Source organism: Eptesicus fuscus, chromosome 6 (assembly GCF_027574615.1).
Source record: "Eptesicus fuscus isolate TK198812 chromosome 6, DD_ASM_mEF_20220401, whole genome shotgun sequence".
In the NCBI taxonomy this organism is placed as follows: Eukaryota; Metazoa; Chordata; class Mammalia; order Chiroptera; family Vespertilionidae; genus Eptesicus; species Eptesicus fuscus.
In genome coordinates this window covers 92525940-92553705 of record NC_072478.1, presented here as the reverse complement: position 1 = coordinate 92553705, position 27766 = coordinate 92525940, and the positions used below count along the sequence as shown (strand labels likewise).

Genomic DNA, 27766 nt, shown 5'->3' with positions numbered 1-27766 from the left:
GGGTTTGGCAATGACTTTTTAGCTACACCAAAAGCACGATTCACAAAGGGAAAAAATTGATGTTGAACTTTGTTATAATTTAAAAACGTCCACTCTGTAAAATACACTGTTAAGAGAATGAGAAGACAAGCCATAGGCTGAGAGACAATATTTTCAAAACACACATCTGATAAAGGACTTATATCCAAAATATACAAAGACCTCTTAAAACCTAAAAGCCTTGTATACATGCATATAAGCATAACCAATGGACACAGACAATGGGGGTGGGGGGGTGGGGAGGGTGGCGAGGGCCTGTGCTGGGAGGTGGGCTGGGAGAGGTCAGTGGGGGGAAAAGGAAACATATGTAATTCTTTCAACAATAAAGAATTTGAAAAATAATAAAAAGTAATAGCTTCAAAAAAACCACACACACAAACAAACCCAAAAACTTTAAAGCAAGAAACAAATGACCTGATTTTAAAATGAGCAAAAGATCTAAACAGACACCTCATTAAAGAAGATATATAAATAGCAAATGAGTATGAAAAGATGCTCAACATCATATGTCATTAGGGAATTGCAAATTAAAACAAGATACCACTTGTTTTAGAGATACCACTATACACCTATTAGAATGACTAAAATCCACAGCGCGAACACTGACAACACCAAATGCTGGTGAGGATGTGGAGCAACCGGAGTGCTCACTGCTGGTGAGAATGCAAAATGGTGCAGCCACGGTGGAAGACAGCCTGGCAGTTTCTCACAAAGCTACACGTGATGTTGTTATCATAAGATCCAGTAATCACACTTCTAGATATTTACCCAATGGAGCTGACACTTATGTCCATACATAAACCTACACACAAATGTTTATAACAGCTTTATTTCTGGTTGCCAAAAACTGGAAGCAATCGAGTTGTCCTTCAGTAGGTTAATGGGTAAACACACTGTGGTATATCCATACAATGGAATAGTATTCAGTGATAAAAATAAATGAGTGAACAAGCCACAAAAAAGAAATGGAAGAATCTTAAATGCATATTGTTAAGTAAAAGCATTCAATATGGAAAGGCTACACACTATATATGATTCCAACTAGATGACATTCTAAAAAAGGCAAAACGTGGATAATAAAAAGATCAATAGATGATAGGGATTTGGGGGGAAGGGGAGAAAAGATAAATAAAATAAAGGTGAAGCATGGTGGATTTCAAGGCAGTGAAACTATTCTGTATGATACTATAATGGTAGAGACATATTATACATTTTTCAAAACCTATAGGACTGCACAACACAAAGAGTGAACCTTAATGTAAATGATGGATGTCAGTTAATAATGTACCAATAGTGGTTGATTAATTATAATAAATATACTACACTAATGCAAAATGTTATTCAGAGGGGAAAAGGTATGTGGGAACTCTGTCATTTGCTCAATTTTTCTGTAAATCTAAAACTTCTAAACAATAATGTTTATCAGGTTAAAAAAGAGAAAATGCTAAATAAATGTCATCTATCATAATTATTATAGCATTTAGCCCTTGTGAAATAACTAGATTTGTTTTGTGCCCTTGTTTGTTTGTATCTTTGCTTCTGATTATAAAAGATCTATGAACTTAGCTCTATGAATTTACAAATCAAGCATTATGTAATGCTCTACCAGTAAGAAAGAGCAGGTTTAGAGAATTGTCTAAGATTAATGACTAAGACAGGGCAATGCTGAGACAAAACCTAAGTATTCTATCGTTTTTCAATTCTACCTTGTTACCCTTCAATGATCTGAATGTGTATTAACTCCCTATTTCAGCAACTTTCAACTTCGGTTGATATTTTAAATTTCCTAACTCACCAAAGGACATCTAAGACTCATGCTTATGTGGTTCAAGGCACAGCCTGTAACCCAAACGTGGATCACTGAGACATCTGGGAGGGTGCAGAGTAATTGGATTCCCTTTCTGAATTGTTGCATGAATAAAAATGAACTTCTGATCCCCAATTTATAGAACTAACTTTATGTACATGCAACGGTTTTACAATGTCACACACATGCTTTTTCCTCCCCTCAGGAAACTGAAATATCAACATAGGCTTCACTCCCTCCTTCTCTCTGACAATATGATCATGGCTTGTGACATTATGTAGTAAATCAAATGATATTTAAGGTCACTGCCGGATCTCTCTAGTTACTAGACACTCCAAGTCACTTTCCACCTCATCTATTTCATTCATCCCTGCTGACTCATCCTCTAAAAGGGTCCCTTTCTCTGGGGAAGGGGACAGACGCTGAAGCTGTAGGTTGAAATGCAGGGGGAACCCACTTCCTTTACTGACCTCTTTCCAGCAATGATTCATGATCTGGTAGATATGCGAGGAGGCCAGCCGGGGCTTGTATAACCGAAATCCGGTGCTGATGTCTTCCACCACCTCTGAGTTGCTTCGGTTTTCATATGGGATTTTGCCTTCGCTGAAGACTTCCCACATTAGCACACCTATAAGAAATGGCGAGTGAAGCACAGCTAATGAGAAAGCTCACAAATAGCAAACAAACAAACGTACATCTAGAAATCACAGACTCCTTGACATTAAGATGCAAGTCCCTACCTCCAAGAAGTAAAATATCAAGCCGCCTGCGGCTTATTAGGCCTGTACTATTTCCAAAGAACAGAGATTTCCCAACCTTCTTAGTGGTGAAGAATTTCAGGCTCAGCCCCCTGTTACATCTAACTCAAATGCTATTACTAAAACTTGCAGGGGACATAAACTCAAATGTCTACACATGATGTAAATGAGTGAAGCGGGTAAGGTGTGTCATAGGGACTAGTGAGGACTGTGGAAAACTGGGGCTCAAAAGTTCTGTCTTATTGAGACAGCTGTGATTTAGCTCCTGCAAGACAGAGCACACGAGGGCTCAGGATTATCACATTTTCTGATTTTTCAAAAGAAGTCATATATTGAGAGTTTTAAAATATAAACTCAATTTGATTTTTAAGAATACTGTGTAGACCAAGCCAAACACCTCTTCAGGTTGTCCATTTCGACCACCTGATTTAATCCCTTTTCCTCTTCTGCCCAAAGTATAAATGCTAATACATTCCTCGAGGACAGAGTGGGAAGACAGCGGGCAGCCCGGGTGTTTTCAAAGCATATTCTAGAGAACCTTAGGGCAGAATCTTTCAAAGCATCATTTCTAAAACGCCTGAATAAATATCACCTCAGAAGTTTGCTCAAATGGTAGATCCTGGGCCCCCGCCCAGGCCTCTGGATCAGAATTTCTAAGGAATCCTCAGAAATGCCTCGGGCATTTTGAAAATTCAGAATCTATCTGTAGATAAGACTGTTCAGCATCCCAAGATGCCAGGATTTCTAGTGAGATTTCTTCGGAAAATTGTGGTCTGAGGCTCCATGTTGGTTTGAAAACAATTGCTTCCATGCAAACCTTGTAAGGCATTGATAAGAAACTTCAGTAAGGCCCAAACCGGACTTGCTTGAAACACTACAGCTAATTAGGACAAAACCCTGCAGGCGGAGACAGCTCCCTCTCACCATTCAGGTGCCCAAGAGTCACCTCCTCAGAGAGGCCTTCCCAGATCACGTGCTTAAAACAGACCCTCTCTCCATCCCAGTCACTCTCCACCCCATGAGTTATGTCTTATTCATAGCACTTACTTATTACTACCTGACTGTATCTTATAGACTTGTGGATTAGCTTGTTCACATAATTGTTATCTGTCTCCTCCTAAATTTCAGCTTCAAGAGCAGTCTTTCCTGTACTGTGAGCGGTCCTATCCATTACTGTACTGTGAGCACCCACATTAGGCCCAGGCATACAGTAGACGCTCTATAAATTGTTGCTGAAGGAATAAGTAGTTATCGAGGATTAAATGAGGGAATATAATACTGGACAAAATATGGTTCTGATCCTCAAAGAACTCATATTCTAGTCTCCTGACTCCTCCAAGCTTTGGAACTCATAGCAGCTGTCACCAGAATCCTGTTTCCACTCTCATTTTTACCCTATTTTCAAAGATCTCTAGAGTAAATACAATAACAAGGGCCCCTTCATGCTTTTTAGAGCCGTTATTATACACAGACTACCAGCGGGACCCCCTCCCATCCAGAGTTCAAGGGCAAGTAGACTCAGATCACGAGGCTCTGGGCCAGGTGACACCCACCGAACGACCACACATCCGACTTGCTGCTGTAGCGACTGAAGGAGAAGACTTCCGGGGACGCCCACTTCACCGGGAACTTGGTGCCCGTGGAGCTGGTGTACTGATCGTCAAGGACAAACCTGGGAAGAGAGCAGAGAGGGCATGTCGGAATGTTCTGGGGGCCTGAGTCCCCCTCCGGAGGCTGTGCCGGCACCGTGTCCCCGCGTTACCTGGTCATCCCAAAGTCCGACACCTTGATGACTTGGTTTTCTCCCACTAGACAATTCCGGGCAGCCTGGACAGGGGGCAGGCCAACAAAAGGGAAAGAGAAACTGTTGGTGGATAATCAATAATGAAGGAGTCTCCTGTAACCAGGCCCTTTGCTTTTCTAGGTGCTGCTGTACGAGGCCTCGAGGAGCTCGACAAACGTTAACTGAGCTTCACGAACGCCTGATGGAAGGAAGCTAGAAAGAGGAATGTGTGAGGTCCTTTATCAGGATGAGGAGGTTTGGCCTTTTATCTTTATTTCTGGGATCCTAATTAGAAGAGAGATCCACATGTGGTCTAACCAATGATATGCTCTAATGCAACCATATGTGATAAAAATGTTAACATTAGGGCTGCTGGGAAGAGTCTGTCGCCCATTTGACTAAAATAAGAATGTTTTCAAGTTTCAAATCCCCCCTTAAAACTATTTCTCAGTAGGAAGAGTACCTATTCCCCCAATTAGTATCCCAGAATGTGGCATCGGAAGAGCCCTTAGTGATAAGAGATTCCAGGGAGCCTCAAATTTTATTTTATTTTTCTATTTTTTATTGATTAAGGTATTACATGTATACATATCTTCCCATTGCCCGCCCCCTCTCCCATACATGCCCTCACCCCCCAGTGTCTTGCATCCATTGGTTATGTTTATATGCATGCGTACAAGTCCTTCGGTTGATCTCTTATCTCCCCCAGAGCCTCAAATTTTAATGTGCCTACAATCCCATGGCGGAGCGTGTTAAAATAAGGATTCCTGAGCCCCAACCCCCAGAGGTTCTGAGGACAGTACTAGTAGATTCTAGTGGGATTCTCATAGATCCTGGGATAACACTTTGAGAAAAACTACCTGTCCACTTCCCTTGTTTTACCAGGAGGACACAGAGAGGCGAAGAAAAAGAGGCTGCTCGTTGCGTGTTGGAAGAATGTAAACTGCATCTCAGGGTTACAATTAGAGGTGGAGCTGCGATGAGAGCCCCACTCGAAGTCCTCATGAAGCACTTTCCCACTGGGACATCCCAAAGTGGGCAGAGGAAGTCAGGTTGGGAAGGGAGGGGGTGTGTGACTTGATATTGACTAATGCATCCCAGTCTACATTTCAGGGCCCTTCATCCTGGACCCGAAGGTGGATGCCCTGCACCGTCTTACCAGGTCCCTGTGGATGACACACGCCTCTTCCAGGTAGGCCATGCCCTCGCACACGTCCAGGCACATGCCCAGCAGGGTCTCTGCAGCCAGGAGCCCCCGCTGGCTGCGCAGGTAATCCGACAGGCAGCCATGCTCCATGAACTCAAACACGAGGCAGATGGGGGCCTGCTCCAGGCACACCCCGTACAGCTGGACCAGTTTGGGGTGAGAGAGTTTCCTGGAGGAAAAAGGCAAGGGGTGAGATGGTCCAAACTTAGTTTCCTAAAAATGACCCCCCCTCAAAAAACAACAACAACACACAAAAGCATGTCACTTGAGCCTAGACCTGAAGGATGGCAACTGTGTATGAGGATGAGTGTAGGACTGTGTGGCTGGCATGCTGTGAACCGGAGGAGAGATGGGTAGGGGGTGAGATTCACCAGCTGGCAGGGCCAGACCATGCCAGGCCTGGGGACCACGGTGAGAGTGTGATTTTATTCTCCGTGCCATAGAAAGCCATCGCTGGATTTGAGCAGGGAGCTGGCACAACACGGCATCAGGGTGCTATTTAAAGAACACAGCCGAGAACACCCTCCCCACGGCACCGTTGTCTGCCCTGGTTCGGACCACTCACATCATGACTTCAGCCTCCTCTATGAAGTCCTCTTCTGACATAGCTCCTTCCTGAATGGTCTTGATGGCCACCTTGTCCTTGTTGAGCCAGTAGCCAAGATGCACCAGTCCGAACTGCCCGCTGCCAATCTCCTGCACGAAAGTGAGCTCCGAGGGATGGATCACCCATTTCCCTGGAGGGGACAGAGAGGGTTTTCCAGGGTTGGCAAGCAGTACTAAGGCATTGTTTGCTAATACGTTTCTAATAGCATTTAGTAGAGTGCTCTGTACAAAGCAGGTGTTCAATAAGCACTTCATCGATGAACTCTCAACTAAAGCCAATGGACATTGATTTAGCCAAGATACATGGTCTCACACATAAATGCTCATTTGTACACACATCTCCAGAGGTACCTGTTCTAATGGCCATTCTAAGTCTGGGGAAGAGCTAGGTTCATGGGACGTCCATTCAGATTTGCCCCAGACCTTTAGGGACACGAGTTTCAGGCAAAGGTATAACATTCCTGAATGCACTGCTCACCGTATCTCAGCCCAGCTGTGACGGGGGCTTTCTGCCTCCAGGAACAAACAGGATAGCGAAGTCGTGTGACCAGGCCTGGGTTGATTAAAAAGCAAAAGGCTGTGGTTAGAGCTTTGCTGTACCAACAACCATCCAAGTTAAATCACCAGGAAGGAATATAATGCAGTGCAAATGCTACTTTTATTCTGGAAAACAGATTCCAAAGCCCAGTCATTGATATTCCACCCTCTCTGAGAAGAGTCAGAAACACAGGTGGGCAAGTGGTGAAATCCCATGATCCCAGCAGCAGAATTGGCTAATGGAAAATATGTAATACTAGAGGCCCGGTGCACGGATTTGTGCACTGGTGGGGTCCCTCAGCCTGGCTTGTGCCCTCTTGCAATCCAGGACCCCTCAGGGATGTCAGACTGCTGGTTTTGGCCCAATCCCTGCAGGCCAGGCGAGGGACTCCACCGATGCACTAATCCATGCACTGGGCCTCTAATATGCATATAAGATCTTTGGTTAATCTCTTCCCACCCTCCTCCCTCCCTTCTTCCCTCTGAGATTCATCAGTCTGTTCCATGTTTCCATGCCTGTGTGTTGAGCATCTTCCCCTGGTGGTCAGTGTGTGTCATAGCTACCGGTCGAATGGTTGAACAGTTGCTTAGGCTTTTATATATATAGATAATCCAGTATTTGGCATCCTTTTCTATTTGTATATTTACTTATCATTTAAGGTCAGCGTGTTTGACATGAAGAAACCAGGCTCATCATTTGTCACTTTTCTCCAAGTGCCTGTGGGATGCCCTCCCTGCTCCTCACCCCCTTGTTCTGCAGGACTCACCTCCTCCGTTGTGCTGGTGATAGTTGATGAGGAAAGGGATGGAATCGAACACATACTTTTCAGCCACGTAGTATCGCTTGGGGTTGTCATTTGTTTCTTTGATGTGATAGTGCTTTATGCAGGGGTTGTTCTCACTTAAACAAATGCAACATAAATGCAATAATTAAGAAGCAATGCTTTGACACAAAAATGCCAACTGGTACCAGGTTCATACTAGCTTTTGTTTTTTTTCCTCTCTCACAAAGGCAACAGGAACATTTCAACCTGTGTCTGTCTGGACAGGTTGGCCCGGGGTGCTGTTTTAAGGACTGGAGTCTGCATCTGGACCCAGTTAGAGTCAGTGCTGTGATGTTTCTTCCAAAACCACAAAATGGGAGTGGTCTCATATATGCTATGTGTTTGCCTTCCCTGCTCTAAGGATTTAGCTAGTTATCAGCATATGCTAGGGAAGCATGTTGGGCCCCTTCGCACCAGTTTGATGTGTGCGGCAGAGTTAACCTAGCAGCCCTGACTCAGGTCCTTAGAAAGACCCCCTTGCAAGGTTGGCCCTGGGCTGGCATCTGAGAACTTGGATTTCGGGAGGATTCTCACCATTCTGTAACTAATAAGGTGGCTCCCTGTGCCTCAATGGTTTGTATAAACAATGTGGTTATGCCCAATGCCTGCTTTTCTTCTGGGAACCTGGAAGTTTGCTGAGTGCTAGGCAGAGGCTGCCTACGTGGCCAGCCCCCAGAAAACCATCGGCACTGAGTCTCTCCTGAGCTTCCCTTGTAGATGCCACTCCTCCTCGCTTCCCTCCTCCCCGCCCCCCGCCCCCCTCCGCCCCTTGCCCCTCTCCCTGTTGTCCCAACTTGTTGCTGGAGAATTTCCGCATGCCCTGTGTGACTCTACTGGGAGAGGACTCTGGTCGCTTATGTTTCGTTTTCTTTGGATTTGGCCCCAGGTGCCTTTTGCTGATTTTGCTTTGCATCCTTTGGCTGTGATAAATCTCAGCCTCGAGGACCACGAAATGCTGAGTCCTGGGAGTCTTCCTAGTGAGTCACTGAACCTGGGGGTGTCTCAGAGACCTCCACGCTGCTTTGGTTGGCTCTCCTCTATTCTACCTTACGCAGTTGCATGTCACTCTCGCCACTGTCCCCCACGCAGGGCAGAGGTGGGCCCCTCTGTGATGTGCACCCCGTTCTTTCCCACCCCTGGACAGCGCCTTGCCTCTCTGTCGCCTGTCTAAACCCTGCTCTTGCTCTGTGTCTTGCTGACATCCTCTGTCCTCCAACAAGTATTCCACGAGGACCCCTTCATAATTCATTTCCCCTCTTCTCTTACTTCTTTCTTTATTTTTGGTAATTGCCCAACTGCTTACTCTTCCTAATTTTCTGATTAGAAGAGAATTTGACATCATTTTACAGAGATGGAAACTGAGGCCCGGAGAGGGGCAGACCAGTAGTGAGGGTCTTGCGGGCAGTCAGCGGGGTCATGACGGGGCTTGGCCACTCGCACTCCATTGCCTCAGGAAAGTGCCAGCAGCTCTCGGAGCCTCAGCTTCTCCTTTGTGAAGGGAGCATAGGAACCCTGCCTTCAGAGCTCGTTAGGGTTAGACATGGTCTGCGATGTTCTGGCACATAGCAAGGACTCGGGAAATGGCAGGCAGCTTCATTAGCAGAGCCAGAACTAGAATTCATATCTTCTCGCTTCCAGCCAGAAGTATCTTCTTTATTATTCCATGTAATCAATTACAAACTCATCAAATACAGGGCCAGGTATTTTCTTTCCCTCGAGCTCTGCACTCAGGGATGCTAACTGCGAAAGGAACCTGGCACCCAGCCCCAGCGCGGTCATGTTCCTGTTAGTGACTGCAGTTATGTCCCTAATCTCTCTGGCCTTGGACATCCCAGGGAGGGGCGGGGCAGGGAACACACATCATTCCCAGCGACCCTTCGACCTCTTGCTCTGACATTGCCGTGGGCTACCCTCCTCACCCCCTTCAGGACTGCTTCTCCCCACTCTGCCAAGGGAGAGGGTGCCATACCTTACGATGGCCTTGGTGAAGACAGACAGGGTGTATGTGCCTGGAGTCCTGGAATCCCGTACCATGAAGGCTCCTTCTTTGCCCTGGAATGGTTAGAAAGAATGAAACGTTAGTGATCCCAGAAAACGAGGCTCATGCACGCAGCTCCGCTTTCTTGCTTGTGAACCAGGGCGCAGGAGGATTCTGTAGGCCAGCTAGGCACAGAGCAGACTTTCAGCAACAATGGCTGCCATTTTACATATTCGTTCAACAGGTATCTCTCGAGTTCTTACCATGGGCCATGGAGAGACTATTCTAGTGAGGATATAAGTAGTAATGAAGACAAACAGACACAAGCGCTGCCCCCTTGGGGCTGGCCACGTACCCGATTCATTGCAGATATTGTCCAACCCTCACCACAACACTGCAATCTAGATGTTACCATCTTCGATTTCCTGACGAGGATACCGAGTGCCAGATCTTAAGTGACTTTCTCATGGCCCACAACCAGTAAGTGGCAGACCTGGGGTTTGAACCTTGAACGTGGCCTGTGAGCAAAGCCAGTGTTCATTCTACTGCTCCGTGGGGCCTCCATTCATCAAATGTTAGAAGCCTCATCTGCATTCCCCCACAAGGGAATAAGCTTTCTGTCCTGGAAGCTTCATCAGTCCCTTAATGAAAAACAGTATCTTTTAGGCCCTTTCCAAAGTGCTGATTTTGCTCTCGGGCAAAAGGAGAAAAAATGTGAAGCTTGCTGAGCACACGAGGGAAGTGGAGAAAAGGGGAAGACCCAAGTATGTCTCCTTTACTTCCCTGACAATATTGCTAGCGCTGATAAAATCAGTATAAGCAAATGGATATTCCAGTTTATTTCTTCCTGGTGGCAACTTTAAAATCTTAGCTTTGTTTGAGTACTTCATGTCTAATGCTCTGTTCCCACCCACCTGTAAATCTCTGCTGGTAATATTTGCAAAGCCTATTATTATGATTTACTTAATTTAGACATAGTGTGGTCCTTAAGGGAAGGCCAGAAAGAGACAGGAGCCTTGTGTGGTGGGCATACATTTGTAGCATGTGGAGCAAAGCATATACAATTTAGAAGAACACACGCCCCTCCATTCCCCAGCCCCAACGGTGGGCTGTCTACCCATAAAAGTAATACCCACAGATGGCCATGCTAATTGTTTGAATCCTAGAACCTCAGGGTTAGAAAGGACCATATAAAGGCTATCTATTTCAAGGTTATCCCAACCTCAGCACCATTGACATTTTGGGCCCCATAATTCTATGTGGTAGGAGCCTTTCCTGTTTATAGGATATTTAGGAGCATTCCTGGCCTCTAACAACTGGATAACAGGCATTAGCAAGTGTCCCCTGCTGGACAAAACCACCTCTGGTTGAGAACCGCTGATCTGGCCTAACTCCCTAAACCCCGGAATCCCAAACTTTGTTGATTATCACAAGTACCTGAGACAAAACAAAATAGCAACAGCAAACAACTGACCATGCTCTGTCCCATATCTACACACTAGAATCTCCAAGACGGGGACCCTGGTACCTGAACTTTTCAAAAGCTTGCCATGTGATCCTTACAGACATTCAGGTTTGATGTCCACAGACCTAGCTAAACAGGCAGCTCTTATTTATAACAGTCCTGATGAAGAGTCTCTGTCTCACAAAGCACTGATAGTTAGACAGCTTATCCTTGCACAGAAACACAATCTGCTTCCTCTAACTTTGCCCTAAACATGCAGGATGTGTATGTGTGGGGGTGGTGGTGGTGGTAGCGGGTGAGGAAATTGGGGACAATTGGCTCTTACAAATACTGTTCATTGTTGCCAAACATATAGCTTACCACATAAAGTTTGTGAAACTCCCCAAACTCTTCTTATCTCTGCTGGGAGTTTTAAGAATCTATTTTGAAATTTGGGAGGTGGGGGGGGGGGGGGGTGGAGAATGAAGGTGGTCAAAAGGTACAAGCTTCCAGGTATAACGTAAATAAGCCATGGGGATGTAATGTACAGCATGGGGACTATGGTTAATGATACCGAATTGTATATTTGAAAGTTGCTGAGAGAGTAGGTCTTAAAAGTTATCATAAGGAAAAAAAACAACAACTTGTAACTGTGTAGTGATGGCTGTAAACTAATCGTGGCAATCAGTTTGCAACATATACACATGTATGAAATCATTATGTTGTACACCCTAAACTTATACAATGTTATATGTCAGTTTTGTCTCTCAGCATCATGTTTGTGATATTCATCCACCCATTATGTGTAGCATAGATTGTCTTCCAAATGTCTCCCCTTTTGCCAAATAGCGAAGTGTTTGCTCTTGCCTCATTGAAATGTGATGGCAGGAAGAAACAAAACTTCAACAGAGGCCAACTTTATCTGCATATGTAAGTTATTCTAAAGGGGAAGAAACAAACCAAATAGCCCAGAAGTTTAACATCTCTTCTATTTAATTAAGAGCATATATATATATATTTTACAAAGATCTGTAATCAGAGCCAGGCCCAGCATGGCAGACATGAGGAGCAGGCGAGGCCAGGTTTGCAGTGAGCTCTGCGGTGCAGGAGGCGCTGAGCTCCTCCTCCCCTGCAGTTGCTCTAGGCGACAGGCAGCGATGGTGACAGGAAACTCTGGTTTGGGGCAGAGGGGGCCTAGAGTTCTGGGGAAAATGAGGCATCCAGAACATGCCGCACCACCTACTTCCTGAAAAGGGCTCAGAGGAAGTCACAACCACCAAGAACAGGGGAGGCCGAAGGGTCTTTGCTCATAACACTGCCATACACTGGGGCACTGGCCTGAGCAATGCAACCTGGGGCCGGGGAACCTCACTCCGATGGGACATTGTCAAGGTCTCTATGTACTGGTACCTTTTATACTTTATCTAGAAAAACATAAGTATCTCTCTCATCATTGATGTTTCTATCTCTCTCTCCTTCTCCCTTCCTCTCTAAAATCAATAAAAAATATATTTAAATAAATAAATAAATAAATAAATAAATAAATAAATAAATAAATAAAAGTTTCCCAGTGGTTCTGTTCGAACAACAGGAAAAGATCAAATGCTAAGTCAATGTGGAACCAAGTAGAAACCAGAGTCCAATAATGACTCAGCTCAATTCCTTGTCTTCCATGAAATCTTTCTAACTCCACTAGCATCTTCTCTGAACTCAGAGACCCCTGAAAGCCTGCCTCATATGCTCATAGCTTATCTTAGATTATGCTTGAAGTCTTTTTTCAGAGTTTGTTTTGTTTCCCAATAGAGCCCAAAGCTCACTGTGCTCAGCAAAATGGTAAGGTCCTGGAGTTTATATTAAGAAGTCCTAATAAAGGAAATGGTGCAAACATACCATAACTGAGACAGGTGATAATTGAGACAGCCGATGTAAGAGACTGCCTGTGTCACATTCATCACCAGTAAACACACAGAGTCTTTTGGAGAATCAACAGACACCTAAACCTTCCCTCTTTGATGAGGACAAGTTGCCCAAGGGCAGAACATCTTACCGTGTCCTCTTGTTAGCTGCCTGCTAAGAGCAACTTACCCAAAGAAGAAAAACCCAAGTTTGCTATCCGCAATATGACTGTGGACTTTCCTTCTCCCCTCCCATTTTCCTCTTACAGATATTATATTTGTTTCCTCTGGTAGAATGAATCAATCTATTATCAGTTTCTCTTGTGCAAAAGTAAACAGACATTAATACTAAACTCTGTGTCTTTAAATTATTCTTTGACAATATTCATCATCCTTCTACCTTCCCATCACAGCCTTTCATACCCTTCCTGACATCTTCCCAGGTTCCTTCTCTAAACTCCTGACCACTGTCCAAAATCATGAATGGTTTGGGTGGCCAATTATCCATTTGCCTGGGACTGGTGGGGGATAGGGGTGCCCCTGGGACACAGGAGTCTCCGTTTTACAAGTAGAACAATCCCAGGTAAGTCAAGATGAGTTGGCCATTCCAGCTTAATTCCATTCAGGAAAGATTTGAATTTGAGTCTTAAAGATAGGAAATACTTTCAACCCACAACTGGAAAATGGTATATGATGAAATGGCAGGAATAGTGTTGACATTTGGCATAAGGAGATTAATACCTTCAGTAACGCATGCCTACTGCTTACTGGTCTCACTGGGAAGGCTAGGGTTGGGCACTAGTCATTAACATCATCTGAATATTAGACTCGGATGGAGAGATTTTTCTTTAAATGGCTAATGCCAGCACAATTTATTTTAATTTGAAAGGTGGGTTAAGGAGACTTACTGTGTCCAAAAGAAGTTTTTCAGCTTTGTCTCGGCTGATACTCTTATTGTACCACCTGAAAGCAGGAAAAAGCCATATATCAATGACATTTAAAATGTTTGATGATTTACTTGTGAAAGATAATTAATGCCAGAAATACCTCCAGGAGGGGGGATATACATTTTTATTTGACCCAGGCTTCACCATTCTATATTGAATTTTGGGTTTGTCTCTTCTATCATAAATTAGGAGATTCTAATTAAAAGCAAAAACAAAACTTCCAAGCCTGGTGAGCATTTGGAATAAATGCATATTTCTTTCTACAGGCATTGATTATTTTAAAAAAGAATTCTATTTAAGCATGTTTTATATGTGTTTCATTGTAGCTCAAGGATTCTTGGAACTGATGGCTCTTTTAGCTGAGGGGTGAGGTTATTTGTGTACTTCATCGGAATGAATCTCATTTTGAGAGACTCTTCAGAAAATAAATGACAGCTCTTCACTATAGAATTTATTCAAATTTCAGCAACAAATAATTTGACCGCATTTGAACTAATAAGAACCCACATAAGTTAATAGAAGTCTTCACAGCTAGCATTCTTCAACCTTGGTATCACATATTTGGTGAGGACTTAAAAATTTTTTATTTTTAAATAATTTCAAGGGTATAGGAAAGTTGTAAGACACTATAAAAGAACTCCCATATACGCTTCCCCCAGAGGAACCAATTGTTTACATTTGCCTTACCAGTGTCTCTGGAAAGATAAATATACTATAGTTTTCTGAACCATTTGAAAATAGACTATTATTCCTAATGACTTCAGTATGTATTTCAAAGAAATAGAGTATACATTTATATAACCATAATACAATTATCCAAATCAGGAAATTTAACATTGATACAATACGGTTATTTAATATCAGACCTTATTCAACATTCATCAGTTGTCCCAATAACGTGTATTGCAACTAATTTTTTAATGATTCAAGAGCCGATCCAGGATTACTAGTGCCCCACCTCTGAATCCACAATTCGTCCCTCCAAGAACTCCTGGTCTGCATAGTGGGAAGTGTGGTTTAGAAACCAAGATCCGTGTGCACACTGCTACTTTGGTGTTATTGCTTCTGGGCCTTTCAGCAGCTGAGCCGGGGATTCTATGTACATATGGAGAGTACTCTGGACACTGCAATTTGATTGTATTGAACTCTAAGTAGTTCCACTAAAATAATATCCATGTGGGCTCTTCTAAATGGTAGCTTGGAATAAACAACACAAGCTAAGCAGCTATTTAATACCTATTTGTCTGCTATTTTAGTATTAGACATGTTAAACCATGTTTTGAATCAGTTTGTATTTGAACCGGTGTTCATAGCATTTTTTTACCTTCTCAATTAAGACCAATATTCCTGGGACTCCCAGAACCGTTTCCTTTCCTACAATCTGCACAGGCATCCGAAAAGCATCCTCCTGGTAAAAGGGCAGGTGAGTACACCCCCCTCCCTGCCCTTCTCCTATATAAAGTGTCCTTCTGCTGTTATTTAGGGATCAGAGTATGGGGAGAAGAAAGCAGGTCAAGAAGAGAAAATGCCTGTTGACTTTATCATCAACCAACAATTTATTTCTAAACTAAGGAGAACTCCTTAGTACCATATTTTTGTAAAATAAATAAAATATCTTACTCGTAGGTTTCCAGGCTATTTGCAGATTTTTCAACCAGATAGCTGCTGGGTACGTATCCTTCATGTCTGTAAAAGCGAAATCAGTGTTTAGACTAATAGAGGACTAATTTTCACATCTCCATTTTATAAGTTTAATTTGCTAAAAGTCCCTTAGAGTTGGGAGAGTCTCACATTATTTGGCATTCCTGATAAGAGATTTTGAAGTTTGAGAATAAAAGCATTGCTAAAAAATAACAACCATCTATCTGTCAAAGGCAATAGATTCACTACTGAAATATGAACTATACTAAATAAAACACAATGATTTTACTTAAAAGGTGCTGCTTGCAGTTCTCCTCAGTGTGAAAGTTCCTCTACTGGAAAAAAAGGTCAATGTGTAGTCTCTATTTTCTATAAGGAAACTTTTTCTGCATGTGATAATCAACATTTTTTCCACTTTAATGCTGTTATGATACAATCAGGAAACCAAAATAATTTAAATATAAAAAATTACTATCCAACCACAGGTGTCAAAAAATACTGCCAGTCAGCATTGTAAGTTTTAATTCAAAGCCTCCCTAATATTCTTGGTTAATTGAGCTCCTTCAGACATAAATGGTAAAACATGAGAAAAAAGGAAAAAGTCATGTTGGATTTGGGGGTGGGGGTCCCTTTTGAGCAAGACTAAATAATTTTGCATAAACGAAGACATACAGATTAAGGGACTAATAAGCGCATCAAAATACTTCACATTTGTGTGTCGCTTTGTGCTTTTCAAAGCACTTTTACATTCACATTCATGATTGCATTTAATACCACAAGGTGAGAGCAGTGTGCCTTCACTCTCTCGGCCTCTGACTCTACCTGCCATGAGGGACCTAAACTAGATTACACATACAATCCCTCCAGACTCTGCCAGTCTATCAGAAGATGCCTGACAGGTTCTTGCTTTTTACTTTGTAAAAGTGTTTTTGCCATTTTTCAATCCAGTGATTATGTTTATGGGGCATGTGTAATCTATTTCACAGAATTGTTTTGAGGTTTGAAGAAAGCACGAATGGGGATGTTCATCATGGGGTGATGATCTCATGTCCTGTGCCCATGGCTGACAGAGCTGGTCAACCATGACAGGCTTTCTTTGGAGAATTGGCCTTCCAGCCACAGAAGCCTCCTTAACACCATGCTCATGGCAGTCAGTGCCAAGTGACAGGAGTCAGCTTCTTCTGAAATTTGCTATTTCTTTTATATCTCTTAATATCTGTTTCTGCCACACCGTATGTTTACAATTATAATAATAGGTCAAATACTATTTTTGCTTTCAAATAGAATGACTGAGTTTTAACATGCCAATCAAAGCTGGGTTTTCTACACAAGTGATGATAATTATCTTCACTTGTATGTGGATATAGAATTTACAAAGACCTTTCACTTTCATCATCTCACTAATTTTTCTCAAAATTCTGAGATAGTCAAAGCTGATATTATCAGGCCTGGCTGGGTAGCTCAGTTGGTTAGAATATTGTCCTGATACGCCAAGGTTGTGGGTTCAATCCCTTGATCAGAGCATATACAAAAATCAACCAATGAATGCATAAATAACTAGACAACTAATCTCTCTCTCTCTCTCTCTCTCTCTCTCTCTCTCTCTCTCTCTCAAATCAATAAATAAAGCTGATATTATAATCTGTATTTTGCAGATGAGGAAATGCATTTACAGAGGTTAAGGGACTTTTCCAAAGTCCTATGCAACAAGAGCAGCTGACACTAAAGTGTAACTCTTCTGTCTTGCCACCTTGTGTACTTTCCATGATATCGCACTATTACAGAGCAAACGGGGAAATTCCCATATGCCGATTGGCCTCTGGGGTGTCCTCTTCAAAGCCCTTAGAAGTGCAGAGTTGAGCCTTTCCACAGGCCACTGAACAAAGGGCAAACTGTCATTTGGGAGAGTGAGACCTAGAAGAAATTTTCTGGCACCTCAGGTGCTAAAGAAATGTTAGTTGGTTGAAGGGATGGATTTCTGAGTAGATTCCTCTGCTGTTTGGAGAGCCAGGCAGTCTTGAACCTGTGTCTGGTACAGCCTTCCCCTATGGGCACAATAGTGCTTCTTTGTGGAATAAATTGTCAGTCTCCCAAATGGTGGATGTTAGTAGAAAAACCCAAGAGATTTTTAGATGAGTTTGGGGGCCCGGAGTGCTTGATGGGGCACAGGGAGCAAGCATAGCAAGTGACTGCCTCCCAGCCACTTCTGAGAAATGGAAAGACACCCCTCAATGACTTCTTCCTTCCTCCTCCTCTGCCTCCGCTTTCCTCTCCTAATTCAGTGCAATGGTCATGCTGAGAGGCAGGACAAACTACCTCACCTCAAACGCTGGACAGCAACCACAGAGAGGCCTTACCCATTCTTGTCTTGAACTCTCCACCAGTGAATCTCAGAGCTGTCCAGCAGGTAGTACTCGTCATTGCGCTGTAGCGTGAGTTCCTGAGGATCGTTCGTTTGGTAGTCATACAAGGCAATGACCAGGGTTTCTTCATGCTCCTGAAGTGATCGCTAGAGGAGGAAGACAAAATCAAAGATGTAGAAAGGAGGTAAACTGCAGAGCGAGGTCAGCAAGTCCCTACGCTATAACTTGCTCCTGGGAGGGTGTCAGGTCAAACATCAGTTCCTACAATCCACTGGGGTATTCTCTGAGACAATTGCCTTCCTCTAGTTGTCTTTCTTTATGTGTTAGGATTATAGTACTGAATATGACGCAAGGACATTCAATGCCTGGAATTCATCACCCCTCCCATTCTACGAGGTGAATTCCGCCCACAGTGAATTCCAGGTAGCCACTCACATGTCACAAAAGCCTGCTGATTTCTCCATTTGTACCATGTCACATGTTGCAGCCTCTCTGCTGGAAGCATGACATTCTTGGTGAAGATGATACAGTCAACACTAAATCATTTAGTCTATGCTTCTCTGATTTGATTTGTGGTTTTGTCCAGATCCATAGAATCATAAGCTGGGATTCCTCTTAGAGGTAATGTAATTCACTCTTTTGTTTAGAATGGGGAAACTGAGGCCCAGATGAAGTAATGGAAGTACTCAGTTTAGCACTTGAATTAGTCTGAATGCTCTTTCCACTATAACACACGGGCTCCCTTCTTATGGGCTCTGTTGCCTATGTCTCAACTTCTTAATACCCTTCTTAGGATGAGAGATTGAGGACATTAAGAAGAGACTGTAAGGCTGACAAGTCCAGGATGGACCCACGTGCTGCGGGTTGGCAGATTTAGTGAGAGAGTACATGAGGGAAGAGATTGTGATTACTGGCTAGAACGAAATTTGTTGCTATAAAAGTAAAAAATTCTCTGAGTCCTTGAAGCATTTGATAGTGTAAAAATACTATCGCTTAAAAGAGAGAGAGAAAAAAAAAGACCTTTTTGTGTGATCCCAGCTGTGTCCAGAATGGAATTTGAAGCTTAGCTATTTATGGAGCTTGTGAGGTGGTACATTGGGTTCCTCGAACTAGAGTTGATGGGCCTGAGGCTTTTGCTCTAAGAAGAAGGAGTTGTGTCAGGGGCACCTGAAGATAAAGGCAGGATATGACTGTTCCACAGTCTCTCTCACACAGAGCATCAGCCTATTAGCTCAGACTGGATTAAAAATACATATAACACCTCTAGATGCCCATTCAAGATGCCGTCACCCATTAGGGGACAGAGCAAGAAAGTGGAGGGAGAAATAAATTTAAGAGGCTCAAGGTGAGAAAGGTTGCAATGGATTTAAACCTGTGGTTGAAAGTAGAACAATGAGGGCAAAGGCCCTGTGCTCTGACAAGTCTTCAAGAGCCAAGTGGCAGAATCCAAGGAGAGCTGGGTGGGCAGTGTTTTCTGGCCTTCACCTTCATTGATGGTGAAAACAAGACAAGGGCAAACTGGCTTCAGGCATAGAGGTGTGGGTTTAGATGAGACTGGGGGCGGGGAACCATCTGCGTGCCAAGGTGGTGAGATTCCGAACCATGTCTTCAAGAGATGTGGTGAAATATTTTTAGAAGATCAATGAAAAAAAAAAAAAAAAAAGGGAGAAGAGCTCATTTTCTGCTACAACTAAGCACACTGCTTTCCTGTTGTGAGGGATGAGGCTGATGACACAGATCTAAAAACCAGCCTGAGGTTTTGAGCGAGTTAGAACTTCTCTTATGGGGACGCTGCCAGTTTCTGAAATGTCACCATGTTGGCTGGAGGGAAGCAGCAGAGCTCATCCTTCGGGAAGAGCAGTGAGGAAGCAGAATTAGTAGGTTCTGGAATTGAAGGGCAAGTACTAAAATGTGGTGTTTGGTGTTGATATGACCATAAGGGGCAGACTGATCTTCCTCCTTCTTTTTTTTGGTCTTTTTGACTAAATAGCTTCCCCAGAGTTGACTCAATATCACTGAAATCTTGGCCAGTTTTTCTCAAACTTCAGTGTGCCTCAGACTCACCTGGAGCTGTATTAAAATGCAGATTGCTGGGCCTCTTCCCCAGGGTTTTGATGCAGTAGATCTGGGTTGGGGCCTGAGAGTCTGCATTGAATTTCTAATAAGCTCCCAAGTGATGTTGATGCCGCTGGTCCATGGACCAGACTTTGAGAACCACCACTCAAATCAGAGACGACCCCACCAGAAACTCTGCAGCCTACTGGTTTGATTCCTAAGTGTCTGAATGGCCTTGGGAGAGTCCCGAAACTTCTCTTGGGACTTGATTTCCCAAGTGTTAGAAAGAGAATAAAACTCTAACTCTCTTAAGCAGCTAGAACTCATAGTGAGTTTTGAACTAGTAAAAGTGCGGAAGTGCTTTGAAAAATATAAAGTAATATCAAACATATGCTTCCAAAGTGCCTTTATGTAGAATGAATATGCAATTTTACATAGAGTAAATATGCAAGTTTACATAGATGTGAGCTGCTATTATACTCCAAAGTGTTCAGGTGGATGGACACACCATTTAATACAGTGAGCGTTCATTGAGTGGACAAAGTGAGGTGAAGCTTTAGCAGCTCAGTGGCCCGTTTACATGGACAGACCCACGAGACAGTTCAGGCCCAAGAAACCCAGTGTGCTGAGTTCAGCTGAAGCACGGCAATCTGTTGCCTTCACAGAGGGTCTGAGAAATCGGGGCAGGCAGGAAAAATGCATGCCAGTCGAGCAGCCCGCAGCAGTGGGCCCACCCTCGCCCGGCGCTGAAGGTCTCACTCACCCTGTTGTCTTCAGGAGTAGGAGGAAGAGGCTTCTTTGAAGCTGAAACGAGAAAAACAGAAAAAGAAAATGAGCCTAAAACTGAACATCCCCGACCGGAGGTGAGCCGTCGGGGGCTTTTCAGAGAAAAGGGGCCCTCCCGGAGGAGACCATCAGGAGAAAGGGGCAGAAAGAGCCGGTGAGACACAGAAATACAAAGATCGACCCTGTTAGAACCTCTATTGTGTCTCCCTCAGCCTGCTGGTTCGCCGCGTCATTCTAGGAGACACCAGGAACTTCTGGAAGCCAATATTCCAGGCCTCCTTTTCTGTATTCCCAGGCAAAGCCTAACCCCACGGTTGTGACAGGGATTAGGCTTGTGTCCTTCCTGGAGACTTCCATGATGGCACCTGCTAAGCCCAGGAGTGGGAATGGCTGACTCGGGGACAGTGACTCACTGGCTTCCTGATGCTGTTGTGGGAGGTGAGAGAGGGGGTGGCCACCAAGGCTGAAATCCACTTTTAGTTACCTTAAGGCCTCTGAGTATGTGTTTTTGCTGCCTCCTCCACACAGCACACACCAACACCTCTCTCGATCTCTCCTCTCTCTATTCCTTCTGTCCTCCTTTCTTCTCTATTCTTTTCATCTCTTTCCCCATCTCTCAGTATTTCTCTTGTGAGACCCTGAAAAGTCAGGCCTGGAATCCATGGACCAAGTGTGGGTGTCTGGGTGGCACATAGGAGGCCATTAACAGGCTTCTGCTCACTTCAAAGATTTCTTTAACAATCAGAGATAAGAGGGGACTGGGCTGCATAAGTAGGTGGTGAGTTCCTCATCTCTGCATGAGGCTGACTTGATGTTGGACAGCCTGTGTCAGGGATGTGGTAAGAGGAGATTCACCTCCTTTTGTGCCAACTCCTTGAACAAGGATGGGGTATTGGGTATGCAATTCACAGAGAAGAGGGAAAACCAACATAATAGGAAGCACGCTTCTTACTCAGCATTGAACTTGGAGCCAGGAGACTGGCATTCTCATTCCAGCTCCACCACATACCAGCTGTGTGGCCTTGGGTTCTTCTGGCCCTGAACATTCTGTGACTGGTCTCTTTCTTCCTCTGGCCTTGTTCTTCCCTTCCTTCCTTGCCCTCTGTGTGAAGCTGGTATGTAGTGAGATCAAGGCCAGTGCTGGTTGCAAAAATAAGTGTTGCTGTGGGTTGTATACGGCAGGGTCCATTTTTTACTCATCACCTATCCTGCTTCCCAGACATACATACACATACTGCTATATCTCAGCTTCATTCTTCTGTCCACTGATAAGAAAGACTAGTAGACACAACAGCCATTTATGGAGAGCTCAGTAAAGTAAGTGCCAGAAACTGTGCTAAGAACTTTGCATAACCCAAGTCTCCCAACAACCCCACAAAGTAGTTACTTATAATCATTGTCCCCATTTTATAGATGAGAAAATTGGCTCAGAGATGCAGATAGGTTAAGTAACATATGTGAAGTCACATAGCAAGGAAGTGATGGGGCTGGGACTCACCCCCAAGTGTTTTTCATCCCAGAGGTCTGTGGAATTGGACCCTGCCCTGTATGTGTGCCCAACACAGGAATCCTATGAGACTTTGCCCAAAGCTAATGCTCATGTGCTGTGTGCACAGCATGGTATGTTCCCAGACTCTTCCCTTAGCTCTGTCAAAGCCGTGGTGCACAGCTATTTAAAACAAGTTTAAGAGTATAAAGAAAGCATGCTCAGATGGGGACATGATCTATGTAGCAATGCAGAAGCAGGACCATTGGCAAAGTGACTGCCCTGGTTTCATGTGGGGAGAAGGTCAGCATTACCAGCCTCCCCAGGGGTCATCTGGTGAATCATTCCAATGGTTCTCACACCTCAGTCATGTGTCCACCACTCAGTGGAGGGAAACACTGCTCACCCTGAAGTGATACAGCTGTGACATGCAAGGTGGAAACAGCAAATGGAAACACAGATTCAAAGAATTTCAAAAATGGAAAGGGGCTTAGAGAATATTTCATCTTAGGCCCCCTAAAACTTCCCTGACCATTTCAGAGATAAAGATGCTAGGGTCCTTCAATGGCCAAGTGACTCATCTGGGGGCCCACAGCAAGGTGCTGGAAGGAATTTGGACACCAGATTTCTGGCTTTGGGAAGGGTTTTCACTCACTGAGGCCAGCCCATGCCACCCTGTCATTATGGTCAATTCCACCCATATAAAACCTTCCATTTCCTTTTCATTAAATACTCATCTTCATAAGTATGGTCAATAGGGCTAATGCAGAGGATTGTTGCTTTCTAAAATTAGATAAACAGCATTCTTCTGGGCCAAGGGACTGGTAACCTTGAACTTTCTCTTCCAAGGTGGAGGGTGAGAAGCAGTGGTTTTTAAACTGGTACTAAAATGGGCTATGACTCAGGAAGCCACGGAAAATCCAGACATGTGTCACATTTAACACATCCGCCTTGAGTTGTCAATCTGAGTTATTAGGTTTTAGTGCAAAAAAGAAATTGACAGATGAGAAAAGGTAATCGGGATATGAGAGGTTGAGAGGAGAGGGGAATGGGAGCAAAAAATTCCATCATTCCTATTCAACAATGGCTTTGCAGAACACTTCCTAGCTGTGTGACCTTGAGCATCCTGAACCGCTCAGTCCCCTCTTTCTTTAACATCACATCCTCTACCCCAGATGGTTGAGAGGAATGGGAGCATATCGCATATAAAAGTGCATCAGAGTGGATCTGTACTTCATTGGGGGTTCAGGTCTCCAAGTCATCACATAAAGTAAAATCGAGTTGCACTCCAATCCCCAGGACCTGAGCCCTTGACCTCACAGGCCAAGCAACAGCTTCTTTTGTTTTCACTTTGCATGTAAGCTGTGGCCTCCTTTTCTCTGACATTGTGGAGGGACAGGGCAAGTTTGAAGGGGAGGTGGGGAGGAGCCAGAGCGCAAAATAAGCAGTTGTTTTGTTTTTACTTTCTTCCCCCTCCAAGTATATAGAGTTGAACTTGTGTAATTAATACTTGTGGGATGTGATGACTCTATAAAAAATAAATAATGGGGGGAGGTAGGAGATCAACCAAAGGACTTGTATGCATGCATATTAGCATAACCAATGGACACGGACACTGGGGCGGTGGGGGCTTGTCCTGGGGGAGGTGGGAGTGGCCTGGGAGGGGTCCATGGGGGAAAAAGGAGACATATGTAATACTTCAAACAAAAATAAAAAAATATTATATACCTCTTAAGGCGGTCCTACAATTTAAGATTTAAGTAAACCAAGCCGTTCAAATTTGCTAACTTGAAAGTTATAGCAGTGCTTCTCAAACATTACTGTGCATACTAGTCTCCTGGGGATTTTGTTAAAACACAAATTCTGATCCAGAAGACCTGGGATGGAGCCAGCGAATTTGCATTTCTAACTAGCTCTCAGGTGATGTTGAAGCTGCTGATCCAAGGACCACACTTTGAGTAGGAGGAGGTATAGAGATGGAAAAAAATCAACAGACCGATAGTAGAGGCAGGTGATTTCCCTCTGAAATTTCTAAAAATGTAGAATTTTGCATCCAGTCTCCAACACCCCTGATGTCGGAGAAGCTGAGAGCTTTTACTTTCTACTAGTAGCAAGGTTATTCATTTTACAAGGAAGAAAGGGAATTCCCAGTGTCTTACCATTCTTGGTTGGATCATACTGGGCACAGCCCACTGCAAGCTTCTCCAGCTGAGCACAGCACCTCCACCTCCCATCCATCCAGAAGTTAGGATGATACTTGGCCACCAAACTGTTATTATTCCTCGTTTCTGAAAGGGGTTGGCACCAGCAGAAGAGTTATTTCCAGATCAATCTATTGAGGACTACCAACTTGATAATGCCTTGAGATTGGACCCAGCTGTGTGAACTGAGTGACTAGTACTCAGAATAGTCAGAAAAATGGCCCTTTCCCAGGCATATACATGTATGCAGGAGTGCATGTTGTATCAGCAGATCTCTGGCTCTGCCTTGGGTTAGTTATATGTCCTTAGATTGGGCAAAACCCTTGTCTGAGCCTCAGTTTCCCCACTGTACAATGAGGCTGTTAGACTAGTTCAGTGGGCCCCACAAAGTGCCTTAGGGCAGTGGTCGGCAAACATGTGGCTCGCAAGCCGCGGTTTGCTGCTCTGTTGACTAATGAGTTTGCTGACCACTGCCTTAGGGAAAAACACTTAAAAAACATTTTAATAATGTACTAATGTCTTTAACCTGAAGTCAAAACTTGCCTTACGCAGTGGTCAGCAAACTCATTAGTCAACAGAGCGGCAAACCACAGCGGCTCGAGAGCCGCAGTTTGCCGACCACTGCCTTAGGGTAATGGGAAGACTGAGTAGTTGGGAGTCCCCTTTTCTATCTCTCCCACTTCCCACCACAGCAACTTTGCTTTTATCCCTTCTAGATTTGTGGCTTTAAAGTAAGGTTATGGTGAGGTACGGGGAAGACTCTACAGCTGAAAAAACGAAGTATAAAAGCTGGAGAACTAGATAGTCTTTCATGCTTCTAGTTTTAGCATCCTATGAGTAAAAGCTCCTCCCAGAGGGAGAAGGGCAATGATCACAGTTGGAGCCTTTTTGATTACTTCTCATGTTTGTTCTGTGCCCCGTGGCTGTTATACCTGAGAGCACTTTCCAATTTACCCAGCACTTGCCTGTTCATATACCAGTTGAGACTCACAATAACCTTGGAAGAAGATAAGACCTACATTTTTATTTTCGTCTTTTGGATAGGGGCATTGTGGCTCCTGAAATTTCCAATGGCTTGCTTACCCTGAGTCTCCATAGCTACTTAGAGACAGATTAATATTTGAACCCAATTCTCCTATAAATCCAGGGCTTCAGGCTAAATAATAATAATAGAAATACTGATTGAGTGCTTCCTTTTTGGTTTTGACCTATGTATCTGATGTGTCCTAAGCCATTTAATTCTCACAATAACCCTATGGGTGTTACCGGTCAGAATTCACAGCTGAGAAATGGAGACACTGAAAGGTCAAGGAACTTGCTCCAAGTCACACACTAATAATTGGCAGAGCTGGGATTTTCACCTTAGCAGCCTGGCTCCACATCTCGTGGACCCAAACGCTGTGCTGGTTCTAATTATGTTTTCAGAAAGGCGAGCCTTAAGAAATACCCTCGCTGATGACCTGAAAACCTTTAAAGCTAGTTAACATTTATTGGGTGCTGACTCTGGGCCAGCTAGTTCCAAGGGCTTAACTCACAGCAGTTCTGAAGGCAGGCACTATTATTACCTCCTCCTACACCCCTTTTTAGAAATAGATGGGGAAACTGAAGCACAGAGCAGTTGAGGAAGTTGCCCAGGCACACATGGCTAGTAAGTGGCAGAGCCAGGACTCAAGTCCAGGCCATCTAACTGGTGGGTCCATGCTCTTATTCTTCACCCCGAACCAGGAGGCAGCAAACTTTTTTCTTAAAGGGCCAGATAGTAAACATTTTAGGTTGCTCATCAGCAGGCAGATTTGATATATTATGTAGGTACTTATATAACCCTTTAAAATGGAATAATTAAAAAAAGTATAAAAACTATCCTTAGCTTGAAACATTAAAAAACAAAACAAAACAAAACAAAAAACAGATGGTGGGCTGGATTTTCTGACCCTGCACTATACTGGTTGTTACCATTTGGGCCCAGACCTACCAGCAACACAAAAAGGAAGAAATGTTTGACACTCAGCTGCCCTTTATTCTACTGTGGAATCCAAGACTGCTAGAGGATCAAGGGATCTCAGGACTCAGCCACACAGGAGGTTAATTACCTTCTTTAAGGGCCAACACCCAGCGCTGTCGGCTCTCACGGTCTGGAGCAAACACATACAGGAGGTAGTTGTCATGCACAACCTGGAGACACACACAGAGTTCAAGGTGAGTGGTGTGCCTGGGGATGGATGACTGACAGCAGGCCCATCTGGCTTACTGGGCTAAGAGTGGGGTCTCAGTGTTTGTTGTCAAAAAGGCAAACTGCGGATGATCGGGGGACCAGTGTCCTTTTCATTCAGACTTTGGGGTGCTGTGCAGACATGGTGTGAACCTCCACAGCTTAGGCTGCTTGTCACCAGGTAAGCCATCACTAAATTAAAACAGCTGAAGAAAGAGTTCTCCTCTTGACAGCACCTTTATTTCTCATGTTAATTTTTCAGGAAAGTCTTTCTGGCGTATGAAAGAGTAAGATATTAGATGACAAGTGTTTAATTGGGATTTTAAGAACTTCTCATTTTGAAACAATGTAAGACACCCAAGAAGTTCCAAAAATAGTACAGAGCTCCTGTGTACTTTGCACCCACCTTTCCCCAATGACAACCTTTTATATAATCACAGCACATTTTCAAAACCAGGAAATTGACACTGGTACAATACTATTAAGCAAACTACAGAACTTCTTTGAATTTTACCAGTTTTTGTCTTGCACTCACTTGTAACTGGAATTTTAATGACAGGAAATAAACATTATTCCTTTTACTTTTAGCCCTAAAAATTCCAACCCCATGGAAGTCACCTTTCTAGTATGACAAAAGTCCTTCACTATGCCACCCAGATTGTCAGACAAGAATGATACCCAAGGATGTTCAAGGAGTTATCCACTCCTTGAGAGCTACAAATGCCAAGAGTGGTAATAAGATTTAGGCAATGTCATGACCTAAAGACTAAAGATACCCTCCACCTGCTCTGCCCTATAGAACTTTCTATCACCTGGACAGAAAGCTCTTCCAATAGAACTTTCTGGAGTGATTGCAATATTCTATCACCTGTGGCTACTAGTCATATGTGGCTATTGAACGTGTAAAATGTTCATTCATTCAATGTGTCTAATGTGACTCTGAGCTGAATTTTTAATACTGTTTAATTTAAATAAATTCACATTTAAATGTAAACATTCAGATGTGTCTAGTGGCTACTGTATTGGACAGCATAATGCCAGCTGGTTCTCAGATGGTAAAATCTGATCCCTTTTAATCTTGGCAACCCCAAGCAATTTCTAACCAAGAATTGCAACTGGTCACCCCAAGTCATGAGTTAACTGCACTTAAAGAACATTAGGCTTGGGGCCCTTAGTAGTTTTTTTCCTCTCCCCCACGAC

The 27766-nt window shown here is 43.8% G+C and overlaps 1 protein-coding gene across 1 annotated transcript in view; it reads right to left on the bottom strand.

The window, feature by feature from the left end:
• The window catches only part of ITK (IL2 inducible T cell kinase), a 52851-nt gene that overhangs the window by 611 nt on the left and 24474 nt on the right, over positions 1–27766 (bottom strand). The window contains exons 3-16 of the mRNA XM_008147684.3: positions 26448–26529; positions 24316–24444; positions 20648–20688; positions 17824–17975; positions 15446–15511; positions 13787–13841; positions 9531–9613; positions 7505–7638; positions 6679–6753; positions 6160–6331; positions 5547–5763; positions 4367–4431; positions 4158–4276; positions 2317–2474 (exon numbers count right to left, since the gene is read on the bottom strand). Coding sequence (XP_008145906.2) covers positions 2317–2474; positions 4158–4276; positions 4367–4431; positions 5547–5763; positions 6160–6331; positions 6679–6753; positions 7505–7638; positions 9531–9613; positions 13787–13841; positions 15446–15511; positions 17824–17975; positions 20648–20688; positions 24316–24444; positions 26448–26529 — 1548 coding nt within the window. The remainder of the gene's footprint in view (positions 1–2316; positions 2475–4157; positions 4277–4366; positions 4432–5546; positions 5764–6159; positions 6332–6678; positions 6754–7504; positions 7639–9530; positions 9614–13786; positions 13842–15445; positions 15512–17823; positions 17976–20647; positions 20689–24315; positions 24445–26447; positions 26530–27766) is intronic.